Source organism: Rhinopithecus bieti, unplaced genomic scaffold (assembly GCF_001698545.2).
Source record: "Rhinopithecus bieti isolate Rb0 unplaced genomic scaffold, ASM169854v2 scaffold_26607, whole genome shotgun sequence".
Lineage (NCBI taxonomy): Eukaryota > Metazoa > Chordata > Mammalia > Primates > Cercopithecidae > Rhinopithecus > Rhinopithecus bieti.
This window is the reverse complement of record NW_016812346.1, coordinates 1098370-1116573: the sequence shown is the minus strand read 5'-3', so window position 1 is coordinate 1116573 and position 18204 is coordinate 1098370. Positions and strand designations below refer to the sequence as shown.

General features: G+C 46.6%; 1 protein-coding gene across 1 annotated transcript in view; it reads right to left on the bottom strand.

The window, feature by feature from the left end:
• The window catches only part of TENM4 (teneurin transmembrane protein 4), a 562312-nt gene that overhangs the window by 415126 nt on the left and 128982 nt on the right, over positions 1-18204 (bottom strand). Inside the window, exon 2 of the mRNA XM_017895920.1 lies at positions 2457-2744. Within this exon, the coding sequence (XP_017751409.1) occupies positions 2457-2744 (288 nt within the window). The remainder of the gene's footprint in view (positions 1-2456; positions 2745-18204) is intronic.

The window sequence follows — 18204 nt, the reverse complement described above, 5'->3', positions numbered from 1 at the left end:
AAAAAAAAAAAAAAAAAAAAAAAAAAAAAAAAGGCTAAATTAGAGCCTAAATTCCTCAGTCTGCTTCCCGCTCTCCCTGCACATCACACTCCCTGGCCGCTCTCTGATCTACACTCCTCTCTCCTGTCCTGTTCTCGCCCCCTGCCCCCATCCACAGTTCTATCTATTCTCTGCTGGGCTGGCCCTCTCAAAGAGAAGCCACTCACATGTTATGAAGAATGACTCTTACATTAAGTGAAAAATCAAATTTATTTGCAACAAACAGCCTGGGCTGCATTGATTTCCATATGGCTTGTCCTGCATACCCTTTTAAGCAGCCAGACTCAGCATCAATACCAGTGAGCTAAGACATCTCTGGACCGGAGAAATGCAAGATAAGGGCTCACTCTAAGGGTTCCATGGTCCTGTTGAGCCAGTCAGCTCCTCTGATGTGTGAGTTTGGAAGATTTACTTCATCCAATTTAAGAAGTCCTCATGGTTTACGTGCTTTATGTCCTTTTTGGCCTCTTTCCTGAGGCTCAGGGCACGAGTTGACATCCCATCTCACTCAACATCTAGCTGTGCAATCTTGGGCTGGTGATCACCTGAGCTTCAATGTTCTTGTATTTACAATGGGATGATAATCTATGACCTGCTACCCTCAAAGGATTTTTGAGGATCCAGGGTGATAATTTGAAGGAGAGTATTTTGTAAACTGCTACGCACATGCCTGCCTATGAGATGAGACTGCTTATTTGTTATTTACAAAGGTAAGGAGCTACCCCTTCCCTGAGCCTCATGTGCTAGGTCCAAGCCAGCCAGGGCTGAGCTCTGTCACTTACGGACAGGACAGAGCAAGAGGAAAGCTTTCAGAGACCATTTTGTCTCTTCCTTTCAGTGAGATCCAGAGATGACAATTAATGGCAGGCAACATTTCTGAAGCATCCGTTCTGTGCCAGGTACTGGTGTCAAGTGTTTTATTTACAGTTCTCATCAATCCTCACCACCTATTAGGCACTGTTTATCCCTTTGCACAGGTGAAGTAGCTGAGAATAGTAAAAATGGCACAGCCACAATTCAAAGGTCTGTTTGATGCGAGAGTTGGAGCCTTAACCATAAGCTGGGAGAGGGACTGCTCATTTTTCAAGCCTCACAGGCAGCCCTGCTAACAGGTCAGCTTTCACATGGATACAGGCCTGTGGGAGAGAATAGAAATGAAGAGGTCATAGGTGTGCTCTGTGTGTGTGTGTGTGTGGCCAGCTCCTCTTATCTCCGTGATCTTGGGCAAATGATTCACCCTGGGGTTGTTGTAAGAATTAAATAACATTGTCAAAATGCGTATAAATTACATAGCACAGTGCTCAGCTGACCCCGTCTGTGAAGAGGGAGAAGGGCAGAGCAAAATCAGGATGGCTGCACAAATTGTCAGGTATTGGTCATGACCCAACAGGCATCAAAGAGGGCTCAAGCATCTGCAGGCAGAAAAACAGGAATCACCGAGGCACTATGGTAGGAAAGAAATATCACAACAGGTATGGAAACCTGAGCAGTTCAGCAGGGCTGGCTCATGAGTGGTGGAGTGTGGAGAGTCAGGGGACAAAAAAATGTATAGAGAAACAGGAACAGATTTGGGGAAAGCGGTCTATGTTAGGGGGAGCTCAGTTGAAGGGCAACAGGGAGTCACCCCCAAGCTTCATCTGGCTGCAGTACAGAGAACGGCTCGAGGCAGGCAGCTCTGGGTGAAGGGGGGTGATTGTGGTTAATCCTCCAAGAAAAATGGTAATAGCTTGCACTGGGAAGTGTCAGAGGGAATGGCTAAGAAGAATGGATTTGAATACTGGGGCAGGATGGATACGCTTTGGGGACTACTGTAGGCAGAAAGTACAGGAGAGGGAGCCAGGCACCAGGATATCCTACAAATTACTAAGTTTTCATGTCTAACTATCTCAGGAAGGTCTTCCCCTCAAGGTCACACAGGGCTTGACACAAAGAAACTGCTAAATACGTTTGTTGAATGAATAGCAAAACTAGGACCTAACATTTATTCAGCACTTACTTGCTATTATGCTTACCACTGAAAGGCCATCTCATTAAGTCCTCACGACAATTCAATGCAGCAGAGAGGCTTCTCACGCCCATCTAACAGTTGAGGACTGAGGTTTAGAGGGAAGCCTAACTCATCTCTAGGCAGGTAGACAAACACTGGAGCCCAGCTCCTAACCACCTCACTATGCCAGGGAAAAGAGTAAGGGAGAAAATAAATGAACTAAGAATGAACTACAGGGCAGGCTTTTACCAGGTCCAAGTGCCCAAATGGCAGAGACTTGCTGTTGATGTGGCACCCCAACTGGTGTTCCAGCTCACCTGTGCCACGCCTACCTGCCCCAGGCCCACCTGCGCCACGCCTACCCGAGCCCATGCCTACCTGAGCCAAAATCCCCTGCGCCCAGGCCCCGCCCCCTCGGCCTTGCCTTCACCTGTGCGGCAGAATTCCTCGGCCTCCTGTGGCACCATATCCTTGACGCGGCTGCCGTAGGCTAGGCGGGCGTCCTGGTCGTAGGCCTTCAGGGTCTCGCTGGAGCTATAGGATTTCTGCGGGGTTTTGCCCTCCTCGCTGTCCGCGGACGAGCTGGTGTAGCGGCGCTCGGCGTCGCGGCGCCGGGTCAGCGAGCGGTAAGGCTTCCTCTCCTTCACGTCCATGGCCTCCGGCCCGCGCTCTTCCGCATCCACAAATAGGGTCCTCGCCGCACTCAGGGCCGAGTGGTCTAGAGCCAGGGAAACCGAAGATAGGGCGTGAGAGGCAGAGAACATTCCCGGGTTCATCCTGATCCTGGATTAACCCTTGCAGCAGTGTGGACAGAGAACCCCAGGCAGCAGAGGTGAGGGTACCGCTCCACCGCTACGCAGCCGGTAAGTGACTCGCACCCAGGGCCTCCAATTACAAATGCTGTCCCTTTCTGCTACTTAGCCTATTCACCTTGAAGAGGCCTCCTCCAGGGATGGGCACCAAGGAAGCTGACAGCAAAGGCCAGAGGGCACTGGCGGTTAGTAATATCCCTAGATAGGAACCAAGCCTGTTTGATTCCCATCACATCCCACGTGGAACAGGGCCTGACCAAGCTCTAGCCCAGGGCTCCTTAAAAATCTGTGAGATGGATGATTGCATGCAAGCACTGGGATAAGCACTTTGCATATATTATCTTAGTAAATCTTCATACCTTCCGAGATATTATTACTCTCTCCAACCTTTTTTGGAAACGAGCCAAGGTATAAACAACCAACCCACACTTACCACCACCAGATGATTATATAATTATTTGCTTTTTGCCCATCTCCTTCCGCTAGCCTATAAGCCGTATGAGCGCAGAAACTTTACCTGTGCTGCTCACTCCTGGTCTCTAGCACCTTGAGCAAGAGCTGGTACACAGTAGGCGCCTAATAAAGATGTGTTTCATTAACCAGCTAAGCATCCCCATCTGACAGATGAGAAAACTGAGATTCAGAACCCCCTTCAAGGTCACTTAGGTGTCAAGTAACAAAGCCAGGTTTGGAACTCAGATCTGTTTGACTCTAAAGCCTGCATTTTTCCTATTCCATTCTGTCTCCCTGAGATGTCTCCCTCCTACTCTTAGTACACAAAAGTGCCCTTCCAGTTACTCAGAGAATGTCCCTCACCTCTAGACTTGCCCATCTCATCAGTGCCGCCATCAGCACTGGGCAGCCGAGTGTCTGCCCCATGCACCTGGGTGTTGTTAGGGGGTCTGACTGGTGGGAAGCTCCTAATAACCCTTTATCCTCTTTTCCCCATCTTGACCCTTCTGCCCTACACTGACACCACTGGATTTTTGACTTGTGATAGCACCCTCTTTCTCCCTCCAAATGTCTTCTTTTAGCTCTGGGGTAGCAAACACAACCATACAGGGCCAGGAGCTCAATACAGAAGGAAGGAAAGCAGAATATCCTCCACAGAGACATAGGGCATCACTTAGTTTTTATGAAACACAACCTGCTCAGTTCCGGCTTTCCATTGCTCCATCTTTCAGAGCAGCATGGGTACACAAGGCATTCCCCTGCTTCATTGTCCGATTAGAGAAACAGCAGAGCAAGAGCTGTGATAAATGCTGCCAACATCAGACCTCAGCATCCAGGGTGGGGCCTTGACAGCTGGGAGGGTGGGTCTGTCTAAGTGCCTGCCTGTGCTGCAAAGTGGGAGTATGGGTGGGAATGTCTGGGGGGTAGTGGTGTCTTGTGAATTTTTAAGACAAGCTGGAAATTTGGAGTTAGATATTTATATGTATGACTTTAAGATGTTGAGCCATTATTATTATTATTTAATTTTAATACTTTGCAGGCCAAACAAAACAGACTGCTGAGTCGAATTTGCTCTGAGGCTCGCAGTTTCCAAATTCTGCCTTTGATCATGGACATCAGAGACAGCTCTTTGGCCCATTTTTCAAAGAGTACAAACATTTGTGATTTTATTGGTGCCTCATAATAACTGTGAAGTAGAGATTACAATTATTTTCACCCCCATTTTACAGATGAAGCTACAGTGACCCAGGGCCATATAGTCTCCTGCCTAAGGCCACATGGTGAGTTAGTTGCAAAGCTGGCACTAACTAGACTGCAATGCCTCAGGATTATACCTAGATCCAATTAAGATGAATAGGTGAACTATTTTGGTTCCCAATTCTCAAAATATCCCTGGAAATTAATGCTGGGGCACGGGGTGCAACCCAAGACACAGAGAAATCAAATTATGTTACTGAGGCTCAAACCCAGAGCTCTGAGCTCTGCCATCCTGATGCTCAGTCTCCCAATAGCTGGCAAGATGATAGTCTTCTGAGTGTCTGAGAAGCAGGACCACAAGGAAGATCAGTGATAGTACCTTCTACTCCAGGGTTTTTAAAACTTTCTTGACTGCAGTCCATAATTAGAAAAACATATTATGGCCAAGCATGGGGTGGCTCACATCTGTCATCCCAGCACTTTAGGAAGCCAAGGTGGAAAGATCACTACAGGCCAGGAGTTCGAGACCAGCCTGGGCACAGCAAGACCCTGTCTCTACAAACAAACAAACAAACAAACAAACAAACAAACAAAACTTTAGCCAGGCATGGTGGCACATGCCTATAGTCTCAGCTACTCAGGAGACTGAAACGGGAGGATAGCTTGGGCCCAGTAGGTCAAGGCTATGGTGAGCTGTGATGGTACCACTGTACTCCTTGCTGGGCAAGAGTGAGACCCTGTTTCAAAAAAAAAAAAAAATTATAACATCTTACATAGTGACCCACTACACACATTGATGTATGTGAATGTGTGTGTTTATATGTATAAAAGAGAAACAAAAGATTCACAAAAGTTATTGCGTGATGAGAAATATGCATAAAAGAGAAACAAAAGATTCACAAGTTATTGCATGATGAGAAATGCACTCTGATATGTTCTATCTCATTCTCCTTCATTTTTTAAAAAATGACTGATTATAACTCTAAATTGATATCATGACCCAATACTGGCTTTCAAACCAAAGCACTGTTCTGGTGTAATTTGAATGAGGATTTATGGCAACTGCTGCCTCTGCCTGTTTACTTCTAACCCCTGAGTGACAATAATGATGATGATAATAATAAGCATAAGTACTCCATAATGTTAGCCATCATTAATATGATTCACTAATAACTCATATTAATAACTCATAATAGTAATAATGGTTTTAATATTATAGCTAATAGACTCTTAGTAGCTAATATTATTGCTTACTTTTACTATGATTATATATAACATCTTTAATCCTCACACCAACCCTGTGATATAAGTATTATGATTTTCTGCAGACTGCAGATGAGAAATTGTGAGGTTAAGTATGCTGCCCAAGGTTACATGGCCCTCGCATATAAAGAGGAGAAAGAATTGTGATCCTGAGGTTGAACTCAGCAAGTGGGTATAACTGCTGTATGGGCTGTGCCAGGGAAATTTTCGAGGCCCAGGTCATGCTATTGTCCTGCTTATGCCCTCTAGCAGCCCTGCTGAGCCTTTGGGGTCAATTGTAGTTTCCTGGTCAAAATGAAGGCTCTTGTCATTCTCGCTCACCTCGCTTCCATCTTGCCGAGCCACTTGCACTTTCCTGGATGTGAATTCTGTGGCCTCTCTGACTGTGTGTATGATGCTTCATCACTGCACATGCAGCCCACTAGCTGATCTTTTTTCACGTCTGCCTCTCCCCTTGACTAGAGTTCCTTGAGGGTAGGCAGGCTTGGTATCTGGTGCTCACAAAATGCTTGTTAAGTGCATGCATGAATGAAACTACTTGGCAGCTACTTCATGTCTTCTTATTAAGCCTAAATAACGTAAAATATTAGTAGTTCACTACCAATTAAGTAAAGTAGTAAATCTAAGGCTGAATTAGAGGCATTGCTTAGATGTATTCTCTTTTTAAATTTCAAAGGCAGCCTGGGCTTGAAGTATGCATCCCCCACTGACCAGGTGAATGACCTTGGGCAAGTTATTTAACCGCTCTGTGCTTGCGCTTTCTCATCTGTAAAACCCCTTAGGGTTGTTTTGAGGATTAAATGAGTTAATATGTGCCCCTAGCATATACAGTCCCTGGTACACAATGAGTGCTCAATAGATGTTAGCTATTATTATCATCAGAAAAAACAAACACATTTTCTTTTTAAAAAGCATAATGTAGAACACTCCGGGGAGGTGTCAGTTATAACTGGGGAAGGAGCATCCCCTCAGAAGCATATGTTAATAAGGCTGAGAAACATTTTAGGCTGTTAAATTGGTGGATGACTATTTCTTTTCATCAGTGTGTGCCTACTGACTGAAGACACTGGCATCAAGGCAAAGGCTCAGTAACCACAAATTATTAAGAACATACACACCTAACGCACAGCTTCCCTGTCACAAAGCTGAGGCAGGGAGAATATTCGCCTGGTTCTCATTTCCTTTACATTTTCTTTTCACATTTTAGGCTTAATATAGTAATTCAGCAAGTATTTACTGCTTTTGAACAGGTGAGAGGTCAGGTATGGTTCACACTCAAATTGGCATTTAACAGCGGGAAAGAAGAGGTTGAGGTGAAAAGAGGAGTGACAGTGGAGAAATGCTCCCTTTGGAGCAAGGGATTTCAGTGCAGTGACCTGGAGCTCCCCAGCAGAAGGACAGAAGGAATGCTGGGGAAGGGGCCCACCTCAGACCCTGCAACCCCCAGCCACAGGCTCAGGACAAGCACATGGCACATATCCATGCCTAAACGTGTTTGCTCCCTCCTTACCCGCCAACCTCTGGGTTCCCCATAAAACCCATAAGCGTGACATCCAAAGCTTCTGGAGATCTGACTTTCCTCGTCTCTCTCTGCTTCCTCTCACTGCCACAGAGCAACCTGTCTCCTGCAGACTCACATGCTCCATTTCAGTCCTGCAGAGCTGCCTGCCATTTGCCAGACATCCCATACTCTTTAACGTTGCTGAGCCTCTACAAGTGGTGTTGGGTGGGCTCACCTAACGGCGGTACCAGGAGGAGCTGGGGGCAGGGTCGTGTTAGGTGAGAGGCCAGAATGTGTCTTCGCTGCCCCCTCTAGCTCTCTAGTCCTCTGTCCATGCCTTCTCCCACAGGTAGCCCCTCCTCCAGGCCTCCGCTTCACACTGGGCCCTGCTAACATCTTCCCCTGCCCTCATCTGTGCAGGCCCAGGGGTGTGCCAGTTTCTTGCTGTTGCTAGAGCCCAGGTGTCTCACCATCAGGGCTGGCTCTCTGAGCCTGCTGCACCTCCATCTCTTCATTAAAGTCTGCTCCTCTAAGCCATCTAGAGTGAACTCTGTTTCCTGTTAGGATCCTGACCAATGATACAGCTTCACCCCTTACTTTCTTTGGCTTTCAGCAATCATCATCATCATCGAACTAATAATAACACCAGCCACCACTTACTCAGGGTTTGCCATAGGCCAGGCACCAGTCAAGTGCTTGAGATGTTTTCATTTAGTTCTCACCATTTCTGCCTCTGTGAATTGGTCCCATTTTACTGATGAGTTCTCACCATTTCTGCCTCTGTGAATTGGTCCCATTTTACTGATGAAGAGCCTGGGGCTTAGAGAAGTAAAATAACTGGCTTGCAGTCACACAGAAAGAGACTCAAGAGCTGGATGTGTCCAACTCCAAACCTTCTTTCCAGAACCCTCTACCCTGACAGTGACAGAATGAGCTCCAGGTTAGGAGTAAGGCCTGTCCTGGCCACCTTCTAGCTGTGTGGCCCTGGGCACAAGACGTTTAACTTATTCCGAGAGGCTGAGTTTGTTAGATGTTTTGTAAACTGTAATGTACTAAATTGGTATAAGGGAATGGATAGTCATTACTGTCAATGCCATCATTATTATTGTGCTGTTATTTCTAAACAATAAATTATGTAGCTACTTTAAACATAGACCAAATTAGGTAGGTGAGAATGTTTTGGGAAGCTCAAGTAGCAAATACATACCTAAGGACCAAACTAGCAGCTCAGTCATTGCAGGCCTCAGGCTAAACAAAGAGGCTCCAATCAAGACAAAGAGCATGTGACCCCCAGGTGAGCACATTGCCACTGACCCCATCTGTGAGACATGCAAGACCCTGGCGGGACTCGGCCCACCAGCCTGCTCCAGAGATGGTGCAGTGTTCTGAAACTCTTCTCCAAGCAAAACCTGAGTACCACAAAGGTGCCTTAGAGAAGAGTTCATTGTCACAAACTGTTGCAGACCAGTCTAGTGCTGGGCACTGGAGGTTCCAGAGATGAGCAGGTCACAAGCCCTCCGGTGACAGCTCACCATCTCTCTGGGGTGTCAGCCCTAGGGACCATCACCATCAGTGACAAATTCTTTGATAAAGTCTAAACTGCAGTTTTATAAGCTTGTTCTTATGCTGACGTGGGTCTTGGTTTTGGTGTGTCTGTGGAGAAGGAGAGTGGGCCCAGACGAGAGGAGGGAAGAAGACATATGTATCGAGCACAGTGCTTTTCACATACTCCCATGAAAGCCATAATTATTTCTCATTTTTGAGACCAGGCTAAAAGATCCAGTTCTTTGATCAAGTTCACACAGCCAGTAAAGGACAGGGCTGAGACCTGAACCCAGACCTTCTGACTCTAAAATCCATGTTTGGGTGGTTGTATGAGTTCGTTTTCATGCTATTGATAAAGACATACCCGAGACTGGGTAACTTATGTAGGAAAAGGGATTTAATGGACTTACAGTTCCACGTGGCTGGGGAGGCCTCACAATCATGGCAGAAGGTGAAAGGCACATCTCATGTGGGGAAGGACAGGAGAAGAGAGAGCTTGTGCAGGGAAACTCCCCCTTATAGAACCATCAGATCTTGTGAGACTTATTCATTACCACAAGAACAGCATGGGAAAAACCTGCCACCATGACTCAATTACCTCCCCCCAGGTCCCTCCCACAACATGTGGGAATTCAAGATGAGATTTGGGTGGGTCACGGCCAAACCATATCAGTAGTTTTTTTTGTTTTTGTTTTTGTTTCCTTTACAGGAAGCTGGGCTTAGATGGATCTGGAAAGTTTGAACAGGGATGTGAATGTGGGGAGGGCTGGGAGCCCCCTGGTGGTGATGGTGATCAGGGGATCATTGAAGACAGGAAAAGGGCTAATAACAGTAAGATAACTACTGTTAATTGAACACCTCCTTATGTGCTTGGTACTGTGTAAATTATTTCAAATCCCTATAACAACTTGGTAAGTTAGGTATTATTCTTTTAATCTTTATTTTCTCTTATTTACTCTATTTTATCAATGATATAACAAGCCCAGAGATTAACTGAATTGCTCTAGATCACATGGCTTCCAAGTGTCAGGGTCTAGATATGAAACTGAAGAAAATATTTGAACCTCAAGAAAAGGATCAAAAACCTAGTTCCATAGGCTCATTCATTTGGTAATCATTGCTAAGTCCCTTTTCTGTCCTAAGTACTACAAAAGATCCAAGGGGGCGTCACAGGAGACTCCCTTCTTCTCTCCTCCCCCAGCTCCCAGTTCCTACCCTCCTGTGCCAAGCCTCGTTGGAGGCATCAGAGGACAAGACAGATGTGCTTCCGACTCCTAGATGCTTCTATACAGTGGGCAAGTCAGACAGAGGGAGAGGCAGGGAAGGACACCACAGGGGCCTGCTCCACATCCAGGCCAAGGTGGGTCAAAGGTGGAGAGACCATCAGGGACCACTCCCCAGAAACAGTGACATCTAAACAAAGACCAAAGAATGTCAAGGAAAAGACAGTTTTGACATAAGGAGAGAAAAAAGATCTAGATCTGTGGCTCTCAAATTTCTCTTGCCTGCAGTAAAAATACACGTATGTTGCAATCCGGGATACATATATATCTACAATTTTGAACTAAAACAAAATATCATGAAACGATGCTGAACCTTCCTGCAAGGGTGAAATCTGATATTTTCTTCCCTACTTAACTAGAATTATGAATGAGATGCCAACCTACAGTCTGAAAAACACTGTTCCAGATCACAGCATGGAAAAATGAACCTGGCACAGACAAAAGCCCAGTTATATTCTGTGAGTTCAGACTTTGGGGAGGGAAAGAGGTTGGAGAGAAAGCTTGAGAAGTGAGGAGGGAGCAGCCTGGTAGAAGAAGTAAAGCAACATCCCTACATGGTAAATGTAAGTGGACAGTAAAATGCAAAATGCATGTGGCAGAGAGAGCCTGCACTCGGAGGACCTGGTAGGGAACGTGCCCTGCAGCTAGTTTTCAGAGGCCCTACTGCCTTGGGAGGCTGGAGCTGGTCTGGAAGAACGGCAAGAGTGTGGGGCCCGGAAGAAGGGGAGATATGCGAAATAAAGCTTTTGGTGTTTGAGGAGAAATTCAAGAAACAAACCTGGCCCCTTCACATGGGTTCCAGCAATATTTATGAAGGGGCAGGGGCCTGAAGCATTCGCAGAGAGACTTCCACAGACAGTACAGTGCTCCAAGAAACCTCTGCCCCTGCCAAAACCCGCAGGGAAATGGGGGCTGTTATCACCCCGGGTTACCTCGCAGCCTCAGATACAGCCAGAAACAAGCCAGGAAATTGACTAAATTCCTACCGGACTAAAGTTTTATAAGTTTTCCTTAACATAAGCACAGGGCGATATTTTAGTTCTTTGTGTGTCAAAAGGACCCATAAATATTTCAGAGCTAAAATGTGTTCCACAAAATATAAGTCCTGGGTAGCATCTGTGTGTGTGTGTGTAAAATCATGAATTTTTTATTCCTTATTCCTTCGAAGTGTGGTCTTTGAGTCCTTTATTTTAAAGTGAGGGTGGGGAGGATGGGTTGTGGTGGTACCTGTTCTTGTACCAAGTATTGTGTTGGGCTTTGTGCAAACCAGAGAAGGAAGCGCTGCTATCCCTACTTTACCGATTTAGAAACTGAGAGTAGCAAAGTGACGCTCAAGTTCACACAACATGCCAGGACTAGAATCCGGGAGCTCTGCTTCCGAGCTCTGTACTCTCTGTCATGGCACCCAGAGCACATTTCTCTGGCGCTGTCACTTTGGAGAATCTCGGCCTTTTTCAACAGTGAGACAGTGATGATAATAATGGTGGCTAAAAGCAAGGTCTTTATATGCATTACCTCACTGAGTTCTCACCACACCCAAAACCGTCCCCATTTTATGGACAAAGAAACCAGGATTTAGGGAGGGTAAGTATCTTGCCTGGAAGGCCACAACAAAAAAGTGACAAAGCTAGGATTCAAACCTGCGTCTCTCTGACCCCAAGGTTCAAGCTTTTAATCATAACCTACACTACTTCCTGTATAGGTCATTCTGTATTCTAATTGGCTTAAAGGTTCTATTTGTCCTTTCACCTTTTTAAAAAACATTATTAATTCTTCTGATAAACTGAGTCAGCACCTGGCCTGGACTCCTGGGAGAAGTGCTTTTACAGCTGCTGCTTGACACGTGCCCCGTACAGAAAGAGAACTGTCGGGACAGAGACAGGGCTTTCCTGGGAGTGTGGTGGAGTGTGGCTGCATGCCCAGCCTGGCTGCAGGGACATCCCTAATCAGCGGCTGGCAGGCAGGTGACAGATGGTGCCGCTGTCTACAGGAGCCATCTTGCCCTTCTGTTAGAGAGCTTGTCAGAGGCCAGGTATCAAAGGGCAGACAGCTGCTGTGTGGGCACTGCTTCTCGGATCCTGAGCTGCGGAGCTGGGAGGGCTCCCACCAGAGCTGCCTGACCCCCCCAGAGGGCTGGGCATGTGCAGGGCCTGGGACACAATAGGCCTTCCATCAACAGATGGTATTATGTTAGCTGTGTCTTCCAGATTCCCTGGTCCACATCCTTCCTGTCCCCAAAGCCACATACTAGCCAATAATTCCCTTTGACAAATGGTGGCATCTTAGAGTCAGAAGATGTGTTAGGCTGGGCACGGTGGCTCATGCCTGTAATCCCAGCCCTTTGGGAGGCCAAGGAGTTTGTGACCAGCCTGGCCAATGTGGCGAAACCCCACCTCTACGAAAAATACAAGAATTAGCTGAGCGTGGTGGCTCACACCTGTAGTCCCAGTTACTCAGGAGGCTGAGGCATGAGAATTGCTTGAATCTGAGAGTTGGAAGAGGTTGCAGTGAGCTGAGATGGAGCCACTGCACTCCAGTCTGAGTAACAGAGTGACACTTTATTTCAAAAACAACAACAACAACAACAACAACAACAACAAAAAACCAAAGAAGAAAGAAAATGTGTCAGGATTGAAAGCAACATCAAAGGTCAGCTGATTCAAGCCCCATCAGGTGCCTGAACCCTCTTCAGTCCCATCCCTACAGAGCGGTCACACCAGCTCCAAAGCTGGGGACTTTACTGCCTCAGAGGGCTGAAACCTGCCTCCTTTTAGCTTCCTTCCATAGGCCTCAGCTCTACTCTTTGGGGTCTCAGGAAATAAGCCTAACGCCTTTGCCCCAGCAATAGCTCTTCCAGACTGAAGACCAGACTGGTCTGGGTATCTTTGTGTCCTCTCTTTAGAGTGAACATGTCTCCTACAGTTTTCAACCCTCACCTTTCTGGTGACCTTTTCCTTGGGTTTGTCCATCCTTGTTCCCTCTTTCCCAACCAACAAGGCTTTATGAGATCCTAGGGTAGACCTGGGGACAAGGGGTTGGAGCGGATGCAGTCTCGGTCCTCGAAGAGCCCTCAGGAAAGACAAACACGTCTACAGGTGATTCCAGCACAAAGGACGCAAAAGAGCAACTGACACAGACACTCGGGGTAGGGGGCACTGCACCAGGTGAAGTGGGCAGCAGAGGCTGCCTAGAGAAGGAATCCCTGGGCCGGGTCTGAAAAGCCAAGCAGGGGTTAACAGAGCAGGGAGAGGAAGACGATCCCGTTTGCCTGCCTGCCTCTCCCATTGTGTTGACTGGAATCCACTGGGAGCCTCTTGGTGCAGCCTGAATGTCCCCCCTGCACCCCTTTCTCCTGTACCCGACACATGTTCCCTTGGGGCACTTAGTCCCATGTGGCTTTCTTGGAAGCCAGACCCACTGGGGCCCCATGTCCAGGGGGCCATTAGGACTCTGAGTTTCCTTGTAAGTGGCACCTTGGGAAGTTGCCTGTCTCTTCTGTACTTCAGGCCCCAGGGAAAAATACTTCCTTCTTCCTCTCTAGAAAAACCCTTTTCCTAGAAAACCCCTTCAAGGGTCAAGCCTGAAACCCAGTTTATTGGAGTGCCAATTCTCTGTAAAAACATTTTTTTTCCTGACTTTCTCTGGGCTTATTCTGGGACCACACTAGGAAATAGAGGGAAGCAGGAGAGAGGCTGATTAATCACAGGTCCCCTACTGCGTCCAATCTTAACCTGTAATTACCTGGGCTCCCTATTAGGCCTGCACTCTGTGAGGTGAGAGAGGAGAGAGACAGAAGGGAAACCAGCATCCCAGAAAGGCAGGCATCAGTTGAAGGATTCTGGAAATGGTGAAACTCTTAGTTTTAACACAAAGGCCTCCTCAGCCTGAAGGAACTTCTTGGTTGAACACAACAGCTGGAGGAAGGGGTTGGTCCCTCTTTTCCTCTGTCTTCTCAGCCAGACGCTGGGCCTGAATTCATACAGCTGTGGGTCTGTGGGTAAGGAAGGATTTAGAGACATCCTTTCTGCTCTTTAGGCCCAGAGAAGATGTTCTGCTGAGCAGGGAAGGAATATCACAATGGCTTCTCCGGGTGCCATCAAGGTACCTTGTGTGCACAATAGCTTCTTGTCTTACATGTCGTCTATGCCCTGGGCATACCTGACACTGATGCTATCACAGCAGCAGAAAGGATCGAAATCTAGAGGTCACCATCAGCCTCTGATCACTGCTGGGAGGACAGCAGGGATAACCCAGGCTGTCCCTCCTGTCGGAGGTGATGTGTGTGTCTGTGTGTGTGTGTACACATGCACACATGTATGCATACATGCTTAATGGCTGCTGGCCCACTGCTTTGATTGTTCAGAAACCAAAGACTCTATTGTCACTCTGTTCACCAGGCCTTTTGCTAGTGAGCCCTGGGGATGGAACTGGATCAAGCTCAGAACTGCTGCCCAATGGGTGTGGGCTCAGAGTGCTCGTGGCTGACACAGGTTTCAACATTGCTGGTGGGGCAGGGGCAGGACGGGCCTAGAGGAAGAAACTTCCTGTTGTATACCCCCAGCCCTTACATTTCCTCCTCAGTTACTATGACTCAGGCCGTCCCACAACTTGTGATGACTGAAGCCTACACAATAGCGGTTTGAAAGTGACCTCAGAACAGTCCTTCCATCCCACAGCTGGTGCTCACATGGGCTCTTAGAGCAGGTGAGGTGTCCTTGGGAAAGTCCCAAGGACTTGCTCTGTGCCTCGATTTCATCATCTCTTAGGAAAAATGCCCAAACACCCGGATCATTAACTTCATTGGTACTTACAACATCTTGATTCTTCCCCAATGCTAAAAACAGCTAAGAGGTACATCCAGGGTTTGCTGGGTTGAACCAAAATGAATAAAAACATACAACTCTCCATATGTCACTTCCATGGTCCTTCTAGGTGCAAAGCTCTCTGATTTTCTCTTTGCCTAATCAAAGCCCCAAAGCTGGAAACCTTTGTGAGCCAACCCTCCCCCTTGCCATCCTCCAACTGGCTCTTTTTCTGTAGTATGAATCCACTTCCTTGGCCCCACACAAGCTCCCCAGATTTGTGAAGGGGGCAACTGGCTGTGCCCTCCTGATGCTGCTGGAAATTTTGTTTTTAGAGAGGCGGGAGCTCAGGCTTGGGGTCAGCCACATCCCAGCAAGTGAAGAGCCAGAAGCTGTCGGCTCCATCCTGCTTCCTTCCATGGCCTCAGTTTTCTCTTCTGCAAAATGGGTTGGTGTGGGGGTGTCACGTTTAATCTATACCTGAGAACTGCCCTGATAACCCAGAAAAATGCACATGTGTGCGTGTGCGCGTGCGCACACACACACACACACAGGAATTTAAAATACTCCATCTAGGGCTCGAAGTTCTGTGAGATGCAGTGATTGCAAAGGCCCTTGGGGAGGTGTGAATAGAGGTTCTCACAGCAGGAAGGGTGGATTAGTAAAGGCATCTTGGAAAGGGATGCTATGTAGAAAGCAAGGGAGAGAGATGTAGCTTTGGCAGAATTTCACTGACATCTCTGAGTATCCAAGCCTCAAAGGGGTAGAGGAAAAGGCCCATAATGATAGGAAAACCCTAACTGCCCGAAGCTGCCTCCATCTCTAATAATTAAAGGCAGACTTAACAGATATTAGGGCCCTCTTTCCAGCAGCTGGGTGGCCAGGCAACTTTTATTTCAATAATTAGCCGCTGTAAGTCACACAGAACTGGAGACAGATAAAGGCAGGGCCAGTCTCTCATGGAGCTAATTGTGCCCAGAGTTCTACACGCCTAATCAAGCCTCGTGCTGCTCCCATTGCTTTCATCCAAGGCCTCAAAGAACTTCGCCATTGGTAATTAAGTCTCATAAGTGCCGTAAAGAAAGGGATTCTCCAGGGCAGTCTGAATGGAGAAGAGGCTGCTGGGGTGGAGGTGGGGCAGGCAGCGTGCAGCTGACTCCAAGATGGGAACAGGGATCCAGGAATAGGCCCCAGTCCCAGAGCCTGTGCCATCGCAAGCCTTTGGCCTCCGTGCATTCTGTCCCTAGACAAGATAATGGCAGACTGGGTGGCTTCGGTTGGCCACCTCTTCTTGAGACTGGTTCGGTTTTGTCACCCAAAGCCTTTGTACATTTCTCAACCTGGAGGATATAATTGTTAAAAACTCCAATTCAGGCAGGGGTAATTAAAAAACTACACTCCCAAATTCTTAGTTAAAAGGGAACATGAGGGATACAGTTGCCCAAGCCCCATCTGATGCTTGAATTCCTTCTATGAGTCTACGTGGATAGCAGCCAGCCCTTGTTTGAGCTCCAGTGACAGGGAGCTTACTCCTAATACATTTCATTCTCTAAACTTGGCCTTGGGCAATTCATCCTGATAGTGAGCTGAAACTTGCTTCCTGTGACAGCCTTCCCGGCAGCCCTAAACTCCATATGCCTTAGAACCTCACAAGCAAGCCAAAGACCTCCTCCCAAACCAAGACCTCTCTTCTCCAGGCTCCGGGAAGCAGTGGAGCACCGTGGTTAAAGACATAGGCTTTACACCAAAGGCATGATCAAAAAAAGAAAACTTGATAAATGGAACCTAACCAGAATCGAAAACTTGTGCTCTGAAAATCTCTTGAAAGGAGGAAAAGGCAAGCTACAGGTAGGAGAAAAGTTTTGCAAACCACATATTAACAAAGGAAGGCCTAGTATCCAGAATATATGTGTGTGTGTGTGTACACACATGTATATGTGACACTTTCAAAATGCAACAGTGAGAAACAATCCAATTAGAAAATGGCCAGAAGACATGATCCAATATTTCAACAAAAAGGATATACACATGGCAAATAAGCACATGAAAAGATATTCACCATCGTTAGCCATCAGAGAAATTCAAATTAAACCACAATGAGCTATTACCATACACCTATCAGAATGACTGAAATAAAAAATAGTGACAACACTAAATGCTGGCAAGGATGTAGAGAAGCTGGATCACCCATACATTGCTGGTAGGAATATAAAAGTGTACAGCCCCTCTGGAAAGCAGGTTGGCAGTTTCTTAGAAAACTAAATATGTAATTACTGTACAACCTAGCACTTGTACTCTTGGGCATTTAATTTTCAGAAATAAAAGCTTAGTTCACACAAAAAGCTGTAAAATGATGTTCATAAAAGCTTTATTCATAATAGCCAAGAACTGGAAACAGCCCAGATATCCTTCAACAGGTAAACAGTTAAATCAATGACAGAATACCATGGAATACGACTGCATGATAAAAAGGAATGAACTAATGATACCAATAAATCACCAGGGAATTATGCTGAGTCAACAAAAAGCCAATCACCAAAGGTTTCATCCTACATTATTCCATTTCTATAGCATGTTTAAAATAAAAATGATAAAACTTTAGCAATGGAGAACAGATTGGTGGTTGTTAGGGGGTTAGGGATGGGGTAGGGGTGGGAGGGAGGTGGGTGTGGCTATAAAAGGGGACCGTGAAGGAAACTGATGTTGATCGAAATGTTCGCTGTCTTGACTGCATATACTCACCTGCAGATGTCGCAAAATAGTATAGAAGTAAACACACACATGCACACTCACTGATTCAGATAAATACAAGTAAAATGGGGAATCTGAATAAGATGAGTGGATTGTACCAACGGCAACATCCTGCTTGTGTTATCTGTTCTTTTACTATAGTTTTGCAAAATGTTACCATTAGGAGAGACTGAGTAAAGGGTACACAGGCTATCCCTGTTATTTCTTATAATTGCATGTGAACTATAATGTTGTCAAAAATTTCAATGTAGAAAAAAGGATATTTTTGGCTGGGCGTGGTGGCTCACGCCTGTAATCCCAGCACTTTGGGAAGCCGAGGTGGGTGGATCACGAGGTCAGGAGATTGAGACCATCCTGGCTAACATGGTGAAGCCCTGTCTTTACTGAAAATACAAAAAAAAAGTAGCCGGGTGTGGTGATGGGTGCTGGTAGTTCCAGCTACTTGGGAGGCTGAGGCAGGAGAATGGTGTGAACCCGGGCGGTGGAGCTTGCAGTAAGCCGAGATCACACCACTGCAGTCCAGCCTGGGTGACAGAGTGAGACTTTGTCTCAAAAAAAAAAAAAAAAAAAA